The sequence below is a fragment of the Bos javanicus genome, chromosome 2 (assembly GCF_032452875.1).
Source record: "Bos javanicus breed banteng chromosome 2, ARS-OSU_banteng_1.0, whole genome shotgun sequence".
NCBI lineage: Eukaryota > Metazoa > Chordata > Mammalia > Artiodactyla > Bovidae > Bos > Bos javanicus.
Genome location: NC_083869.1, coordinates 91043254 through 91056662, shown reverse-complemented (window position 1 = coordinate 91056662; position 13409 = coordinate 91043254). Strand labels below are relative to the sequence as shown.

Below are 13409 nucleotides of genomic sequence, written 5' to 3'. Positions count from 1 at the left end.
TTAATGAATAACATACATAAAAGAAAAGTATTCTACATTTTTATACTGATTTTCATCCAAGAACTTCCAATACTAAACACAGTGAATAAAGTTTAATTCTTTTAAATGACAAATTTTTGCCTGCTTTTCTACTAACTTAATTATCTTGTTTATAGTTAGGGAGGTTAATTATACCAATTCCAGAAGTGTTATCAAGAAACTTTTCTAAAATAACTGCAAATACTGCATTAATTATATACTTCTTTCAAACTCTTGGAATTTACAAACACACGAAGGGTGAACTAAGGGTTTAAGAAAATAAAAGAATACTGTAGATACAAATTCATTTACTTAAAAGACTGGCTTTCTTTTTAAACAGAGTAAGTACCACAAAGTCCCTCATAGTTGGAAAAAACTCAATACAGTTCACTTTCCTAAAGTGTCAGACTTTGTAGGTGCTACATGGACATATATTAGTGAAGTTTCTTTCTTTCTTTTTGTCTGGTTATTATAAAATAAAATCTCAACTTGGTGACAGTTTAATTCTATTACCTCACAAACTTTGCTATTCTCTTCTTTAACACAAAGAAAGCAAGCCTGAAGTTTCAGACAATTTGATAAGCAACAATATCTAGCTAATTAACTAATTTACTTTCAACTTATTTACAATTAAATGAGTAATTTTTAAAATTTATTTATTGAAGGATAATTGCTTTACAGATGTTTTCCATCAGACCTCAACATGAATCAGCCATAGGTATACATATATCCGCTTCCTTTTGAATCTCTCTCCCATCTCCTACCCCATCCCTCTAGGTTGATACAGAGCCCGTTTGAGTTTCCTGAGCCATACTGCAAATTCCCGAATTCCTGATGTCTATCAATTTTACATATAAGTTCCATGTTACTCTTTCCATACATCTCACCCTCTGCTCCCCTCTCCCCATGTCCATAAGTCTATTCTCTATGTCTGTTTCTCCACTGCTGTCCTGTAAATAAATTCGTCAGTACCATTTTTCTAGATTTGGTATATGTGTGTTAGAATATGATATTTATCTTTCTCCTTCTGACTCACTTCATTCTGTATAATAGGTTCTAGGTTCATCCACCTCATCAGAACAGACTCAAATGCGTTCCCTTTTTTTTCATGCTGTTTTTTTTTTTACATTTTTTTTTAATTGAAGGATAATCGTTTTATAGAATTTTGTTGTTTTCTGTCTAAATGTATTTCCTTTTATGGCTGAGTAATATTCCATTGTGTATATGTACCAAAACTTCTTTATCCATTCATCTATCGATGGACATCTAGGTTGCTTCCATGTTCTGGCACCACTGTAAATAGTGCTGCAATAAACAATAGGATACATCTGTCTTTGTCAATTTTGGTTTTCTCAGGGTTTATGCCTAGGAGTGGGATTCCTGGGTCATATGGTGGTTTTATTCCTAGTTTTTAAAGTAATCTCCATACCATCTTCCATAGTGGCTATATCAGTTTACATTCCCACCAACAGTGCAAAAGCATTCCCTTTTCTCCACACCCTCTCCAGCACTTACTGTTTGTAGACTTTTTGATGATGGCCATTCTGACTGGTGTGAGGTGATATAAATAAGTGATTTTAAAGTTCTTCTTTCTTATAATACTTACAACACCTTCTACTTACCATACTGGCTTTCCATTTACAGTTGATGAGAAATTTCCCTTTAAAGTACTTGTAAGTATTTTTTAATGAGACGATACAAAGAAAAACAGATGTCCTTGAATTTGGGGAAAAAGTCATAAGCATGCTCAAAAAAATCTTTTCATTCTACCACATGAATGAACAAACAAGTATTAATTTGTCTGCATTTGTGTGTAGAGAATAATGGTTAAGGATAACTGAGTATGGACAGTAATGGTTAAAACTAATAGAAAGTAATGTTTGGTAACACATACTCTGGAGTTAAAACATCTGGTCTGTAATCTTGGCTCTACCACTTACTAGCTGTGTAACTTGGTAAATTATGTATCTGTGCCTCAGTGTTATCTATGTGAAACAAGAATGTAACAGGAACCATTTCATATGTTTCTGTAAGGGTTAAATGTAAATGCTTAATGCATACAGAGCCCTTAATGAGTACTCAAAAAATGTTATTTAGCTAGTTTCAATTTCCCTATGTAATAAAGGCCTGGAGTCCCTTTAATATGTTTACTGAAACTGCTCTATCAATTGTATAATCCTGATAGACTGAATTGAAATTTTATTAGTAGATGTATCCTATCTGAAAAAAACATTTTCTAAAAATCTAAAGTTTACTGCAAGTAATATTTTAAGAAGCAATACTCATTGAATAACTATCTAACGCTAATGTCTTAAGGCCAAAAGGAAATAGAATTAAGATCAGCATATGCAGATTGGGGAAGGAAACAAAGTACATCAAAAGTAAACCTATCATACTGGGCACAAAACATGGACGGTTTCCTAAGAGAAAGCAAAGGGCCACAGAAAAGGAGATCTTGAGGGAAGAAGAGTACCTAATCTTCCTGAAATCCATAACTGTGTCTAGAACCAGGTTTACTTATATTAATGCATAAACAGGTACAGAACTACTGGATACTGTTTTTAAAGATTCTCATACTTTCTCATTTTTAAAATACAAATAGTCAGAATCAGGTACCCATTCCCTTAAAAGAGACAAACAATTGAAACAGACTTAGTAGTAGAAGAGAAAAATCTTTGAAAAAAGTGACTGAGGAGCAAAGATCTACATGAGTTATCAATCAATCCATATATCTCCTTATCTCTAGCCAGTTTTATTTTGGAGAATTATCCGATAATGTGACTCAGTCTAAACACATGCTAAATGTTGCCAACAACCCAAGATCAGGGGTTACAGCAAAATATCTGACATGCATTTCTAAATATCAGAAGCTATTTTTATTTTCTTTTTCAACGGTAATAATTCAACATATAGAAACATACATATGGAAAACTATACTTCAGATGCTGTGATTGGAGGAAAAATGCTTGAGACCAAAGAGCTAGCGTCCTAACTAGCTAGAAATCATTGGTGATCTATAGTCCAAATAGAATGTTAATTTTTATGGCATATAACAATGCTCATACAACTTTTTTCAACATTAATAATTAACTGCTGGTATTTAATTATTTTAAAACAGACATTTCACTTATGCCTCAACAAAAGCATCAGTGGACTTCCTATTCCACTAAATTTTTTAGGAACCAGTCACACTTAACTTACAGCTGATATTCCTGTAACTTTTTGCCTATTATTATATTGGTAGACAATAAATGTCAAATGTTAATATTTCAGACCCCAAACCAAAAAAAATTTAACCTTTAAATTAGAGGTTATGTTAAACTTACAAAAACTTATATAAGAAGGGGAAGAAGGGGATGACAGAGGATGAGATAGTTGGATGGCATCACTGACTCGACAGATAAGAGTTTGGGCAAACTCTGGGAGTTGGTGATGGACAGGAAGACTGGCATGCTGCAGTCCATGGGGTCACGAACAGTTGGACACGACTGAGCAACTGAACTGACATTTTTAAGGGAAACAAACTCCCTTTTTGTAACAGAACATCCTTAATTTATGACCTGCCTGATTTACCTTTGTGATTAGATTCAGGATATGCATTCTTGGTTGAAATACAGTACTGTATTAGCACACTGTGTCCTCAGGGTATCATGGATGTCCATCTGCCCTTCATTAATGACACTATTAATACTTGTCTAAGGTACTGTCCAATTTTCTCACTCCATAATTACTAATTTTCCCTTGCAATGTATGTTGGAGAAATTCTAAACTCAAATACCCTCTGTCTTTACTGACTGCCCCCTAGATTTGAGATCATTTGATGATTCTTGCCTGACCCAATACTTGGAATGATAGCTGCATAATGATAATTTTCTAACTTCTCGATTTACCACTTGGCATTCTACTATAAACAACTGCCCTATCTTCTCTCTCTCTGCTATCAACAGAGAACTAATTCATTTTCCCTCCAAAGGTTTATAACTTAATACTGTAGTTTTTTAGCACTACAAGGATCTCAAATGTAGCTCATGGAAGGATCCTTCAAGCTGATTACTGTGACAAGTCTCCATTCTTTGAGGGGGTACTTCTTTCCTTACTTTCTAGTGTTACAAGATGTTGCAGGCTTATTTTGTACCTATACTGCACCAATCCTAGAATAAGTCATTTTTCCAAGGAGCCCAAGTTTCATTGACTGAGGAGTCATCAGTTCAGTTCAGTTTAGTTGCTCAGTTGTGTCTGACTCTTTGTGACCAGATGGACTGCAACACACTAGACTTCCCTGTCCATCACCAATTCCCAGAGCTTGCTCAAACGTGTGTCCATTGAGTCAGTGATGCCATCCAACCATCTCACCCTCTTGAATCAGGTGGCCAAAGTACTGGAGCTTCAGCTTCAGCATCTGTCCTTCCAATGAATATTCAGGACTGATTTTCTTTAGGATTTACTGGTTTGATCTCCTTGCTGAGTGTTTATACGAAATATAACTGGCTTCATTTGCTTTCAGTTTGGAATTGTGGGGAGTCATAGTAGAAACTAAATCTGTGTGTTATGTACACTTATAGTTACCGGAGTGCTTTTGTTTCTTGTCAACAAACAAAGGTAAGAAATATATTTAGGTAGGTATATATGTATACACACACAAATACACACACACACACACACAGCTTCATATAAATGCATATAACACATATATGTGGATATTTTTAAAGGCATATGTCCCTAATGATATTTTAAACTACAATCTATTCACATAGGATTCTCTTTTATTTCCACATCTATAACTATGTTTCCTTATTTCCTTCAGTGAGAACAAGAGATCCCAAGAATATCAACACCTACATTCATTTTCTTAATCCTATAATACAAATATATCTACAACTTCAGAACTGCTTTGTCGACACTACTGAATATAAAATCTTCTAAAGAGATCAGTATTTATTTGCAATTACCCCCACTATCTCTTACATCACATCTTGCATCAAAGAGTATATACAGTCAAATACCATTTTAGTAAAATGCTTAGTTCTTTCGTTTCCCCTTAAGTGTGATTACAATGTTTATGTGAAATACAGCTGGGCTCATTTGCTTTGAGTTTGGAATTGCACCCCCTTCCCATCCTTAATGACTTAGTTATACTTTTACACACACAGATTAGCAACAGGACTCCAAAATTCAAAACTACATGCATAAAGCTATGTTCAGAGGACTCTTTTTCCCTGTATCCTTTTTGCTCCATTCCCTCCACCCCTTGTAAGTAACCAACATTACTGTTTTCTGGTTTATCCTTTCTTCACTTCTTTTTGTAATGATAAGCTTTCTGTTTTACATAAAAGACAGCATATTGTATAAGCTTATTACACACCTAACATTACCTCCAAATATAGCTTTAAAATTAGTACTCCATTACACGTACATACCATAGTGGATTTCAATCAATCTTCTATTCTTAGGCTTTTACGTGGTTTCAATACTATGCAGTTACACACAACACTGCAACGGATACTTTATGCATATGCATTTAATACTGTTGGGGGTATGTCTTCAAAGATCAATTTCCCACAAATGGGAGTGCTGGGTAAAAAGTAGGCACACATGTTGTATTCTTAATATTGTCACTCCCTTCAAAATATAGTTGGAAAGTATTATATTTTGATTCATATCTTGGAAATCCTGGTGTACCTTTTTTCGATTTCAGCCATTAGCTAGATGCACTCTCATTATGCTGGAACTCTCTCCCTTTTACTTTGGCCAAACTGGAATATTTGTATAATTTAAATTCTGAAAATCTTTGGAGAAAGGAATTTTCAGGAAAAAGTATGTTACTTTACTCACTGAGTGGTGTTGTGTCTGGAGGTGGAAAATTCTCAGTAAAGTTGACATTACACAAGTCTGTGCTACAGCAGCAGAACCGGTATGTTCCATTCTGAATTGAGGGTGGGGTGGTAGTTACTACACATTCTTCATAGTGACACTCCTGGGGATCACCAATGTGAGACCAACATCCTACAAGTAGATATTAATGTAAACAAGTTAAGAGTCTGTAGGATTAGAAAGAACTAAAAGGAAAACAACAAACAAATTGCAAACAATGTGATGGAGTACAAATAAGTTATAAAACTCTCTTGCAAACCAAAAGGAAACCACATTTTTTTAAATAACAGAAAAAGGTAGAGCATAAAAAGGCATTTGTGGGAGGAAAAAGCCATTAATAAAATGTTTCACATCATAATTAATCGAAGAATTTATTATTAAAACATCTATAGGAATACTTTTTTATCTATTAAACTGTTCTGGTTTTTAAAATAATGATATATAATGATAACAAGGATTCAGTAATACTCTCATACAGTGCTGGAGGGAATGTAAACATATACAACATTTTTAGAAAGTTACATAGTAGTTTTTATGAAGAGCCTTAAAATATTCATGTTTGATAATCTAAAAATTGTACTTCAAGAAGTCTATTCCATATGTATGGTTAAGGCCTTCGGCTGTTCACCTGAAACTACCACGACATTGTTAATCAGCTATATACCAATACAAAATACTTTTGGTGTTTAGAAAAAATAAAGTAGAAGTCTGTTCTGGGGATTCCCTAGTAGCTTAGGTGGGAAAGAATCTGACTGCCAATGCAGGAGACACAGGTTTGATCCCTGATCCGGGAGGATCCTGCATGACACAGGCAACTAAGCACATGAGCCAGAACTACTGAACCTGTGCTCTCTGAGTCCATGCTGCACAACAGAAGCCACTGCGATGAGAAGCCCAACACACTGCAACAGTGAGCGGGAGCCCCCGCTCACTGAAACTAGAGAAAAGCCCATGCACCGCAAAGGAAACTCAATGCAGTCATAAATAACATTTTTTTAAAAAAGGTCTATTTGAGATACAAAGAATTATGTTCAAAGATATTCACTGAAGCATTATATTACAATGAAAACCGGACAACAACATAATGTCCAACAAAAGAGTAATGTGTAAGTAAACTGAGATACATGTATACAATGAAATACTATATAGATGTTGAAGGTGTTCTCAAAGAATAGTTAAAGATAGGAAAATATCCATGATATAATTGAAAATGGGAAAACTGTATATTAAATTTTTTATATAGTATTACCATACTTTGGAAAAAAAATTACACAAACATATAACATAGGAGTACAAATGTAGTACCTGAAGGGAATAAACCAATGTAGTTTAAAAAAATTTTTATAGGTATGGAATTGTAGACATTTATTCTCTTACAGTTTTCTGTATTTTCTAAACTTCATAGAATGTCATTATATTATTAACACTGTAATAACATACTATTAAAATAAGCTAAAAATCAATTACCCTTTGTAAATTTGGAGCTTGTTTGGGCATACATACATGAATACATACTTTTAAATGTACTGTTCTCCTGCAGTGTTATACTCTATCTCCATGCCCTTTTTAGATAATCTTCAATTGTATGAAACAGTGATTTCAGGTAAGAAAAGTATTACTTGCCTTGTTTTACCAGATTGATGTCCCCTTTTGATTTCTCCCAAAGGCCATAGCAGGTGCTACCTTTTGAGCATAATATTGTTCCGTTTTCATGAGAGATTCTACTTTCACCTATCCCAAGGTCTTGTTGATATGGATCTTTAAATGCACAGAGACGTTCTTGATTCTGAGAAGCTAAAACAAAGGGAAAAATGACAAATTCGTTATATGATAATCTTTGCAAAAAATTATTACAAAAGCCTTTATAGTCTTTTTGAAAGCCACTTTAAATTTCCCTACTAAATTCCTAACAAGGTGTGGGTAACTGAGAAATTTTATACATATTTAGTAATATTTTCTATTAGTTTGTTAACTTCCTGAATACACATTTCTCAAAAGCAATACCCTCTTATACAAATTATTCTCATCACTCTATGGAATATTAATGTCTGAATTAACAAATATCATCAGCAAAATGTCCAGGATCTAAATTATTAAAAATTAAAAATAAAGAAATCAACAAACCTAGAAGGCTGAATAATTTTTGGAAATTCTACAGTATCCCCTTCTACCATATTTTACAGCAAATTGTAAAACGCTAAACCTAACATCATTAGCCATATTAAACTAAGGATGAGGACTGACTGCAAATGGATACATGATTTTTATCTGGACTATTCCAAAATTACATGTGGTAATGTCTGCACAGCTTTTTAAAATTTATCAGAAAAAAAAATAACTCTTCACTTAAAATGACTGAATTTCATGCTATTATATAAATTATACCTTAATAAACCTGTTTTTAAATATTAAGCCTATCAGTGGTCAAAAAGAAAATGATTTTCCATTATTAAAAATATCAATAAAATAGCCAGAAAAAGAAATGCTTAATAATCCCTTATACTAAAGGTCACCCGAATGTATTTTCAATGCCAGTCAAGCTTTCTCCATATACATAATCGATTTAACTAATCTCAGCACATTTGCCACATAATTTATCAGCTAACAAACATTTACCAACACTGCTGAGACTACCAAAGAAGTAAATGGTCATCAAAAGCAACGGCTGATCTTTATTTGGTTTCATAAAGCAGACACTCCTAATGGTTTGACTAGCTAGTAGCCAGGCTCTTCTGTCCATGGAATTTTCTAGGCAATTAATACTGGAGTGGGTTGCCATTTCCTACTCCAGGGGGATCTTCCTAACCCAAGAATCAAATCCGTGTCTCCTGCGTTGACAAGTGAATTCTTTAGCACTACACCACCTGGGAAGCCCATGTTAGCACTAAAGACGATCTATTAAAATAATGTTTCTTATACAAAACTAAGGACCAAACCCTAGAAAAGAAATGAAAGACCAACAACTGTGGGCTCAAGTCCATTCAGAAACACAGACCTGCCATATTTATTACAACAGACCACATTCAAAGTACTGGGCTAAGTAAATAGGGGATTTATAAGTAGATAATATAGAGTTCCACCCCTCAAGCATCTTAAAGTCTACTTGGAGACAGAGAGTAATTACTTAAAAAAAACACAAAAGTGATTTCCACAATTAAAAATTACCTCAGGCAGTCTTCTAGAAGATATCCACTAATACCAAATAAATGGCCAGAAAATACAGTATATCTTTTCATAAAAACTAATCTTAGGACATTAGCCTGATTATAATTCTACCATATTTTACCATAAATAGTCACATATTCAAATTCCTTTAATGACAAACATTTATATTATCTTGCATATTGAATATCAATATTTCCTTAGATATACCCTAATTTGCAAACTTTCACAAATAGGAAAAGGAGTACGTCAAGGCTGTATATTGTCACCCTGCTTATTTAACTTATATGCAGAGTACATCATGAGAAATGCTGGACTGGAAGAAACACAAGCTGGAATCAAGATTGCTGGGAGAAATATCAATAACCTCAGATATGCAGATGACACCACCCTTATGGCAGAAAGTGAAGAGGAACTAAAAAGCCTCTTCATCAAATTGAAAGAGGAGAGTGAAAAAGTTGGCTTAAAGCTCAACATTCAGAAAACGAAGATCATGGCATCTGGTCCCATCACTTCATGGGAAATAGATGGGGAAACAGTGGAAACAGTGTCAGACTTTATTTTTTGGGGCTCCAAAATCACTGCAGATGGTGACTGCAGCCATGAAATTAAAAGACGCTTACTCCTTGGAAGGAAAGTTATGACCAACCTAGATAGCATATTCAAAAGCAGAGACATTACTTTGCCAAAAAAGGTCTGTCTAGTCAAGGCTATGGTTTTTCCAGTGGTCATGTATGGATGTGAGAGTTGGACTGTGAAGAAGGCTGAGTGCCGAAGACTTGATGCTTTTGAACCAGGGTGTTGGAGAAGACTCTTGAGTCCCTTGGACTGCAAGGAGATCTAACCAGTCCATTCTGAAGGAGATCAGCCCTGGGATTTCTTTGGAAGGAATGATGGTAAAGCTGAAACTCCAGTACTTCGGCCACCTCATGCAAAGAGTTGACTCATTGGAAAAGACTCTGATACTGGGAGGGATTGGGGGCAGGAGGAGAAGGGGACGACAGAGGATGAGATGGCTAGATGGCATCACTGACTCGATGGATGCAAGTCTGGGTGAACTCCAGGAGTTGGTGATGGACAGGGAGGCCTGGCGTGCTGCGATTCATGGGGTCGCAAAGAGTCGGACACGACTGAGCGACTGAACTGAACTGAACTGAACAAATTATTATTAAAATCAAAATAAAATATATCTCTACATATAAAGTACATACAGCACAGAGACTGATACTTAAAAGATGTAAACTAAAAAGAAAATTCTATAATATAGATCTTTCAAAAAAGCATGCCTATTTTAACTCCCTATCCCCGTTTCTTGATTAAAGTTAAAGGCTCTTTAGCTACTACCACTTGCTGAAATTATATAACCTACTCTGCTTCCCTTTTTGTCATTATTGTTAGAAATTTTGCCATTATTGTTAGAAAGGTCAGAATGAATTTATAAACTAAACGTCTCTAGTTTTTCACAACCAAGATAATTGATTTTTTCTCCTCCTCTTCTGTTCTTATCCATTTTGTCTAGAATTTTGTATTGAATATTGAGTTGATGAATAGGGATCTAACCATATCTGGAAGTAGAATTAAATGCCTTATTTACTTTAAAAATAAAAAGAAAATGAATATTATCATGAAATGACACAAAATAAAATTTTTTCCTCTTCCTGGATTTCTTTTACAATAGAAAAGCAGCAAAAGGCATGAGCATAACGGCATAAATTTTTAGTGCCATTATTAAATAATTCAATGAATGAAACCTAGAAGACTCCTTATAGAGAAAGACAATAAACAAATCCAATCTCTTCTATGTTTCCCTCTCTCTTCGTCCCAATATCATCAAAGCAATAAAGGTACAGATGTAGGTACACTGAATCGTACACTGAATTGTCTCTCAGTTTTCACTGATTTTTTTCTTAAAATTACTTCAGCCTAGACTCCCCTGGTGTTTTAGTGACTAAGAATCCACCTGCCAATACACAGGACACGAGTTTGATCCCTGGTCAGGAAGATCCCACGTGTCCCGGAGCAGATAAGCCCAGAAGCCTCAACTACTGCACCCATCTGAGGCAACTACTGAAGCCCATAAGCTCTACAGCCCACGCTCCACAACAGAGAAGCCACCACAATGAGAAACTCCCAACGAAGAACAGGCCCTGATCACTACAACTAAAGAAAGCCCGCACGCAGCACTGATGACCCAGTACAGCCTAAATAAAAAAGTCTAATTAGTATAGGGAAAATCTACTTTGCTATTTTAAGAATAACTCTTTCAAATTTTGATTCAGCAAATTACCATATAAAATAAAGATGTCTAGCAAATCACCTTTTGCTCAAATAAAAAAAAAAGAAATCCGTTTCATAAAAGAGTGCTTATAGTTTTTTAAATGCTATTTGTTGGAATGTTTCAGCAGTATCTCTATAGAAAGTTTTGGATTCTTCATAAATCATGTAGGCAAAAAAGGCATGAAATAAACAGTATTATCAGAGAGTCTAGCCTAGCATTATACTGTCACATACAGAGACCTGATTATTTACATGTGGTTTTCTAAATTTATCAACAGCTTGGCAAATCTTCATCAGTTGAATATAGTCAATTAGCTCTCTTAAGAGACATCCTTAACCAAGTACTGTGATTAGACATGAGTTGCTCTCCTCATTTTAAAGAGGTGATATTTGGTTGTAATAAGCACTAAAACAATTTTGATTAACTTAACTATGTTAAAATGCAAATAGTCACATCCAAAGTGCTAACAGAGATATCTTCATAAAAGATAAAGTGGACCATGCTTAAAATCTATTAGCTCCCTGAAGTTGCTAGAATGAAATTCAAGCACTTCATTTAGCATTGAAGGCCATTTATAATTAAGACCCAATAGGAACATGACCAATTTTGTGGGCCCTAGGAACTTTTGTTTTCATGGGACCTTTCCTCCATTAAAAAGTATACTTTATAACTGCATTGGGAGAAAAACATTAACACTAAATATCAGAACATTTTCTTTAACAATAAACTTCATTTTTTTCCTTCTGATTTTAAAACAAATTAAAACATTCTCATGGGCCTGCAAAAATACTATGGGCCCTGGATTCTATGCCTTCTGTGCCTAACAGGTAAGTCAGCCCTAGGACTCAATCTACTACTTGCCATTCATGCTATTTCTCCATTCTTCACTTTCCACCACATGAATATGCCAAGGGCTTTTACACATAATATACCCAATATCCAGAATGCCATTTTTGATGCTCTGCTTTAGCATTATATGGTACTATATTTTATCAATTTAACATACATATCTTCCCCACCAAGCAGGAGGGTGACTTCACTTGTTCCCAGAGTCAGATTAGATTTACATAACTCATTTTGTATACCATAAATCCCCAACAGTGTTAAGGGCAGTTTTCGTATCTACATGAATTATACTTAATATCATATTCCCACTCAAAGATTATATATCTAGGCAATAATCATCCAGTCCTTTGACCATGAAACTATAAATGAAGCAATAAAGATACTATTAGTATAAAGACAACATATACTATTTCGCTCCATATACATATAAAATTGAAAATAAAGTAAACATTTTCTGTTTACATAAGCTTCCTGGGATCTGCATTTGCTAATCATATGCAGCATTTAATTTCCAGGAACAGGTGTGGCATGTCTAGAATACTCAGCTGTCTTACATTTTCCCACTCTGTGACATAACACTATCAAGAATGCAGGGTATAAAGGTATGGCATAGTTTCATCATGTCAGCATGAGTTAACTGTCATTACAGACATAAATCAGCATCATTATGCTTACACTGAAAAATACTACCCACTTGCTTTTATGAGGGAAGAAAAGAAAGGAAAAAAAGGCTGTACTGAAAATATTAACTCTATGTGTACTCAGTCATGTCTGATTCTTTGAAAACCCATGGACTGTATAGCCCAATAAGCTCCTCTGTCCATGGAATTTTCCAGGCAAGAATCTTGGGAGCGGGTTGCCATTTCTTCCTCCAGGGGATCTTCCCCAGTGACTCGAACCTGTGTCTCCTACATTGACAGATTCTTTACCACTGCATCACCTGGGAAGTGAAACTATCAACTATTTGCCCTTTTAAAACAAACAAATACTATCATATTATTTGACCTTTCATGAAAATATATTCATGATTACTTATATGTTTCAAAGACAAAAGTTTTTGAATGATTTTATGTTAGTTTTTTACTTTTAAATATCAATATATCCATAGGTAATTGAAAAGAAATACAGGGAAGAGAATTTGATTTGCAAACTAGGTTCCCACTTCTCCATTCTTTGGCCACTGAATAAAATGTATGCTAGTCCAGTCTAGAAAAGAAAAAGAAAAATAGAGAGT

General features: G+C 34.6%; 1 protein-coding gene across 1 annotated transcript in view; it reads right to left on the bottom strand.

Annotated features, from left to right (window-relative positions):
* The window catches only part of BMPR2 (bone morphogenetic protein receptor type 2), a 151825-nt gene that overhangs the window by 52954 nt on the left and 85462 nt on the right, over positions 1-13409 (bottom strand). The window contains exons 2-3 of the mRNA XM_061381769.1: positions 7513-7683; positions 5851-6021 (exon numbers count right to left, since the gene is read on the bottom strand). Of these exons, the coding sequence (XP_061237753.1) occupies positions 5851-6021; positions 7513-7683 (342 nt within the window). The remainder of the gene's footprint in view (positions 1-5850; positions 6022-7512; positions 7684-13409) is intronic.